The following is a 6986-nucleotide window of genomic DNA, read 5'->3' as shown; positions in this document are numbered from 1 at the left end:
CTACTTATTTAGCTCCTCGTCTGGCTTGCCTGCATCCAATGACGCCCCAACCATTACTGAAGGTTCTGGCTTTGCCAGAATATCATCAGCGGTAGTCGGTAGGTCGTTGAGGTTCCTTTGCGAATTAATCAAAACAATGACCTCCTCAATATTCTTCTCGTCGCTCTCCTTAGCAATCTCGACAACTACCGCCTCTGCTTCACGGCTGGTAGTTGTCAACGAACTTTCAGTATCTCCAAAATGTGTGATAGTAGCATCAGAGAGCGCAGGGCTAGTGATTGCATCGGGGATGAAACTCGACATATCATCGTCCGTGACCGCCGATGCTGTCATGATACTGATTTCCCCATCGTTAATCTCCTTTTCTTCTGTTGCACCGGTCCCTTCTCCTTCATTATCTGGGTTCACAACTGCCAAACGGCCGCTAACAGCGCTGGATCCACGGCTCAGCTGACTCCTGCTAATGCTCGTAGCACCGCTCCCGGATCCGCTATCCTCATTATCGGAGTTATCCCCAGTGCTAGTCTCCGTGACAGTAACCCTTCCAAGACTCGAGGCGTCAAGAACACGATCTCCGACTACACCCTGTACAGCAGAAGGCAAAGAAGTGCTAGCGGCGCTCCTATGACGCTTAAGCCTATCCTCAGCGGGGATGGTGTGCCAATCGCTTCCGAATGTGATAACACTAGCCTTCTTGCCATGGACCGTGAAACTACCGGCACCTCGAGCTAAGCCTTCGCTCTCCTTCTTTTCGCCATCGACCTCACCATCGACCTTCTCACCTTGCGGGTTTCCGTCCTTCCCTTTGCGAGATCGGTGGTGTGGCAGTTGGATGACTTGAGATCCTTCACGGAGGGTGCGGTGTAAAGACCGTCGGACCTTGTCCTTCTCATCTTTTCTCTCCTTCTCCTTGTCCTTCTTTTCTCGATGACTAGCAGAATCCTCCACTTCCTTTCCTTTTTCATCTTTGGCTGTAATCTGCTCTAGGAACTCGGATTCGGGATCCCCGCCTGGTTTAATAGCCTGTACAATCGCTTGTTGCGAAATAACAGACCCATTGCTTGGCCGTCGTGGTATTTCTTCGTTGGAATTGCTAGTTGTAATACTGACATACTCACGAGATTCCGTATTGGTTATATATGGCTCCCCAAGCTGGCTAAGGTCGATATCGCCGTTGATATCACTGACGACGGATCCCCTCTTAAGCTCAAATGGCAGCTGTCCTATCTCCCAGCCTTGATGGGATCCTAATGTAGATGGTCGTGCCGTAGATTGCGATGCCGTCCTACTAATCGTCGTTGTTCTGGTAGACTGCCTAACGATCTCATTTTCGAAGAGCGGCTTGTTGAATGAAGCGTTGACAGTAGCTTGAGTCGGCGTGCTTTTAGCAGAGAGTGGAGATTCTGCAAGGCTCGGCGATTTGCTTCCACGAGCTGGCGTCTCGGGCGGGGTCTGCAATAACGTTAGTCTCCTGAGCTTATCCTTTGCCGACCTTCGTTCTTCCTCAAGATCCAACTCCAGAATATCGCGGTGACATCTGAGCCGCCAAATATCCACACGGACCCACTGGAGCTTTGCATTTAGACTTCCTGCAGCGAGGATAACAGCATCTCTAGTTTTTGGCTGGATTGGAGTCAAAAGTTTGAGATGATGTGCATTCCTCAACAGCATAGCTAGCTGGTCTAACGCATCCTTCAACTTCATATTCGAATCGTGGATCTTTCGATCAATGACTTGACGTCGAGCAGCAGCGATTTGTGCTGCGAGCTGGGGATCTATTCTCCCAGAAACAATGGACACCTCCCCGGACGCGGTCTGCACAGACTTGGTGTTAGTCGAATCCATCCTGCGAATGCCTCTACTGCGCTGGCCATCGTAATGTCCACCTACAACTCCTCTCATACGTACGCCTGCCGTTCGGAAGGCGGCGGCGTAGTTGAGCTTCGAGAGCCAGTCGTTCATCTCGGCCTCATTATCTGCAAGAAAGTACTCCTGAAATCCACCATGGCGAACAAACATAAAAGCGTTTTTATGTTTTTTGTAAGTGCGGTCGAGAAGGGCGACTGTGTCGTCGGTGGAGAGCATAGAGTCGGGATTAAATTCTAATAGCGGTGGCGTGAATACGCATGGGATGATTCCCACGTTGCCGGCTTTCACGTGCTGTTCGTACTGTGACATTAGATTCTTGACCCAGCTCACATTCTTGAAGAAGTAAAGCTGGGATCCGGTGAGCAGTGCACCCCATTCTTGCCAAGGGCTTCTGGTCTTCTTCTTCTTTGGGTCCTTCCTCCACAAAAGACCTATTTTTGTAACTTTAATCTCCACGACACCGGGACTGGCATCTTGGGGATTTTGGGCGGTGGCTGGGTTTAAAAATGCATCTGGCCGCGACCTCGCAGACACGATTTGAAGCACAGAGCTCCTGAAGAATGACTCGTGGAGCTCTTTCATATTCATCGTGTGAGTCGTCCCAAGGTAGCTGTACGGATCATCCACCATGAGAACGTCAGACAATGATGGGCGTAATATGTCCATCTTATTGTCAATGATCAATGTGTATGGATCCACAGGCTCCCTCGCCTTTTTCAAGTCAGTGTTCGCCTTGGTTAGCATATTTCGTCTGGGCATGTGCGAAAGGATCTTCTCGCCATTGATGTCAAGATCATCTTCAACATGAATAAATGGCGTGTAACTGATGTTGTCATAGAAGTACTCCAAAATGTCAGAGGTAATTCCTTCCCCACTGGTGTTCTTGACGTAATCAGGTTTCTGCATCTTGTGCTTGTTGTTCTTGTTGAAGACGTCAGTGTGCAAGATGAGCAACGAGAAGGCAATGAAGTAAGCGTTTTCTATTAAATCGTAGTTAGTTTACCGCAATTTGCGCCAATCGCAAGGCAAATAGTAACGCACCACTCGAAGAATATATCAAGGGGTTGCATTCATGATATCGATCCGCAAATGCTTGCAAAACTCTGTCAATTTGTTGAGTCTCCTTTGGCAATTCGACCTCCATCAATAGCTTTCGTAATGCCATGTCCATCGGATCCCGATAGAAATTGAAAGTGCTCATATACTGCTTCAGTACTTCTACATGGAATGCATCATCAGTTTTGCTTAGCAGGCTGGCTACTACGCTTTTATTGACAGCCTCCTCCAGTTTTCTTAGATACTGGTCTGGTGTGTCGTCGTCCAATCTCTCCGGTATTATTAACTTCTCCCGAGAAACTGCCATTGAGTTTGGATGAGAAGTTGAAGCACGAGCAAGGTAAGGGGCGGGCGATGTTGTTCGCGTCGGCATCCCGGGGAGATTGGCCTCACTATTCTGCCTAGATCTCGATGAGAACAGCCTCGAAAAACTATTTCGACCAACAGCCATGCTCGTCCGAGTGCTATCTGCTGGAGACCTATCCATTGAACCAGCCGTCGAACTCCTCGCCCTATTGTACCGGGTTTGAGGCGCCAAAGGACTAGAGGTAGTAGATCGTAGTGAATGGGTTGAGGCTGTAGAATTAGCACGCGCCAAAGTCGCCGAGCCTCCCATCGTACCTAGTACGGAGGCTGCCAGGGCACTTGTAGCAGGAATGGGCATTCCATCAGACGTAGGTACTCGCCGAGGAGTGGCAGGGGCCGAAGAGAGCGTATTCGACGGGCGCGAACGAACGGAAACATTCGAACTAGATGCACCACCGCCTATTGCATCTGTGCTTACTCTAGGCTCTGTGTGAGATACCTTTGGCGGTAGAGGGAACAACGGCGTATCCTTTTTGCGCCTAGAGAATCGAAAGAAAGTTGACGTTGTGGAGACGGTATGGGTCGTCGTCGTTGTAGTGACAACCATATCCGCGGAACTGGCTTCAGATCGAGAAGATTCGGACAGCCGTGGTTGTGGAATCGGGAGACCATGTTCGTCGTATGGAGGTGGAGCAAAACTTTGTGTAGATCCATTATTCGGATAGGTTCTCTCCGGCTCGTCAAACGTAACTCTACTCGCTCGACCAGACGGGTTGCTCCCGATGTTCCTTTTCGACGATTCCCGACGTGGTGCAGAAGCTGGCCGAGGAGCAGGTGATACCGACTGTTCTCGACTTATCGATGCAGACTGTGCGATTAATGTTGCAGAGAGGTTGGTACGCGATCCCGTAGCGGAACCAGTCCTAAGTTCTGTAATGTCACCAGTTGATTTGGTTTGTGGAAGAGGAGGCGCAGCGGCAATATCAAATGTCGGGGCTGTTGTGATGATAGTTGGGGTCCGAGGCGGGTCTGGCAGCGGTGGGATTTCCTCATGAGCCCTAGCTTTCGATCCTAATGCTGGGTCGGAAGCATTGCGAAACTTCAAGATGGAGAACCTATTCGATCTTGTTCGTTCCTCAGACTTCCTAGGCCGCGGCCGAACAGTCGACGTAGAGACTCGCGACGCGGTTTCTTGGGTGGTGATGCTCTTCGGCGTGGGAGGTCGTGGTTCTTGGGGAGCAGCCGTTATTGCTTCAGACTCGTTGACATTCGCAGTCGAAGCATTACTTTCCTGTTGCCTAAACAGAGCCCCCACGTCCACACTTTGTCGTCTCAAACTACCGTCTTTCTTACTGTTCGCCGGTCGAAGTCTCCAAGATAGGCCGGTCATCGTGAAAACTACCCTTTATGGCAGTTGCAAAACCGACTAGGTGATGCCAATGGTTTGTATACGAGGTATACAAGGCAGGGAGAGGGAAAAAAAGTAATGATCGAAATAATTGTGCGACCCGGAATGCTGCAGAACGTGACAGATGTTACGAGAGTTGTTTTTGTTTTTTGTTTTTTCGATCGGAGGATAGAAGTATAGAAATTTCCAGTGTGGTAATAATCAAGCTTGTATGTAGTGAACCAAGTAGTGAATGGTATCGATAGGATGAGATATGAGGGCCGCGAATAATGGATGCTAAACCGGAAGCAGAAAGGGATAGGCTCGCAAAATGCCGGACAATTCAAGAAAAAGCAGATATGGTACAGTAATAATTAATTAATTCGCGAGGTAGTGGTAGCGGTGGTGGTGGTGGCAGTAAGAGTAATAGTAGATTGTGAACGAGTGTGTCGACAGTTGATGATGACAATGATGACAGTGATAGTAGAGGTAGTCGGAGGCCGGCTCACGGATATCGGAAAAGGTTGAGAAGATGTCAATCAATCTGACGGTGACGAGCTGAAGCTGAAGCTGGAGAAGGAGAAGAAGGCAGAGACGAAGCAAGGCAATAATCGCATGGCGGCTTGAATCGCGGAGGGTACTTCTGACCTAACTACCTAGTTGAACGGCGACCGGATGGAACGAACACGAGGGATGGCACTGCGCTAGGATTAAAATGCCCGACGGAGAGCGAAGGACAGGTAAGTAGCCTGCATGTGCAAGCACACACGATTGAACGGTTGGTTAATTCGATTCGATTTGATTCGATTTAATCCGATTGATTAGTTTGATGGGAAGATGAATGTGCAGAAGGTGCAGATGAAGTGAATGCGAATGCAGGTGGATGGCAGGTGGATGGCAGGTGGTTGATGGGTGGTTGATGGATGGTTGGATGATGGAATGAGGATGTCGTTTAGCTGCGTGCGTTTGGCCCGAGTTAGTTGAGGTGAAAGGAGTAATACGCCAGCTGCGGCCAAAATTAGCCTTCAGCCAGCCTGATAGAAAAAAAAAAGAGAGAGCCAACAGTCAAATTTAAATTTTAAAAAGAAAAAATAATAATAGAACAAAACAAAAGTAAAAGAGGCGAACCAGGTATGTATGGACTTTTCTTAGGATATCAAGGGCAGGTCCAAGAAAAGGATTGCGTAGACGGGATCCATCAAAGGGAGAAGATCCGATGCATGTTATAATATAATTTATAAGAGTGGGGGACAACAGGTAACAAGAGAGAAAGAGAGAGAGAGAGACTCTCACGGACAGACACTCTCAAACTTCACTTGCACTCACACCACCCTCATTCACTTTAAATTCAGTTCACTTGGCCTCGAGAAAGAGTAGGTATCATGTTATGACACTACTAATCTGCTACATGAGCAGTGCGGTGAAGTGACCTCTCGCTTCCCGTTCCTCGTTCCTCGTTCGATGTCCGTCTCGGAACGCTGGAGAACCGCTCGAACCGCTCGAACTGCCTGGCCAGCCAGGTGGGTTTCTAGGAAATTGAACTCGGAGAGTACCTTTTTTTTAAATAAAAAAATATATAGTAGGCATACGTAGGAGGTATGTAGGTACTTATACATGTACCAGGTACTTACTTGAATCCTTCAGTTTGTTGGGATATCGAATGGTTGTAGTAATAATCTATGTCCGACGCTGAGCGTGTGTCTGTCTTATATATCTGATATCTTAGATATCTTAAATATATTAGTTATCATATAATATAATATCAATCGAGAGAAAAGACCAGCCGAAAATACTGTAAGTATCGGGGAGGGGGGGATGAAAAAGAAGTATTATCGTGTGAGCTGAGTGAGCTGGAGGTCTGAGCTATTAGCTACTACACCTACTTACTTATATAAGCCCATGCATGCAAGCAGTACTGCAGTATATATGCGTATAGTATAAACCGCAATCAATGCCTCTCCATCTTTAGGCTTCCAGGAGTATACTAGCTGGATACTGGTAGTATGATATAACAGCTGAGGTAGTGGTCGTGGTGGTGGTCGTGGTGGTGGTATCTTGGTATTGGTAAATGCAAGAGGGGTAAGGAGGACAGTGGCCTGTAAGAAGTAATATCCACCTCACCACCAGGTACTCTTCTTCGAGGCTATACCTACTACCTAGCTTACTTACCGGTATACCAAGAACCGCCCCCCAAAAGAAGAAAGTCCCTTCATGTCGCCCAGTCCTTAAGCTTCGCGGCCTTCGCGGCCGTTGATACTGTCAGCCCGGCAGGGTATAATATTATGGTAGCTTCCTCAGACGGCTTCCGGAACTGAACGCCCCGCCGCCTAGATGTTTCGTCGTATCTCGTGGCTGCATCCACACCTGC

At 48.4% G+C, this 6986-nt stretch overlaps 1 protein-coding gene across 1 annotated transcript; it reads right to left on the bottom strand.

Annotated features, from left to right (window-relative positions):
- On the bottom strand, positions 1-4621 carry AOL_s00043g475 (uncharacterized protein; the record flags this gene model as incomplete). Its single annotated transcript, XM_011120961.1, has 2 exons — positions 1-2849; positions 2911-4621. The coding sequence occupies 2 exons, from the start codon at positions 4619-4621 to the stop codon at positions 1-3; spliced, it is 4560 nt and encodes a 1519-aa protein (XP_011119263.1).
- Positions 4622-6986: the final 2365 nt, after the last annotated feature.

Source organism: Orbilia oligospora, assembly GCF_000225545.1.
Source record: "Orbilia oligospora ATCC 24927 unplaced genomic scaffold scaffold00043, whole genome shotgun sequence".
NCBI classification, from domain to species: domain Eukaryota; kingdom Fungi; phylum Ascomycota; class Orbiliomycetes; order Orbiliales; family Orbiliaceae; genus Orbilia; species Orbilia oligospora.
Note: the sequence above shows the minus strand (reverse complement) of the source record. Positions and strands in the feature narration are given on the sequence as shown.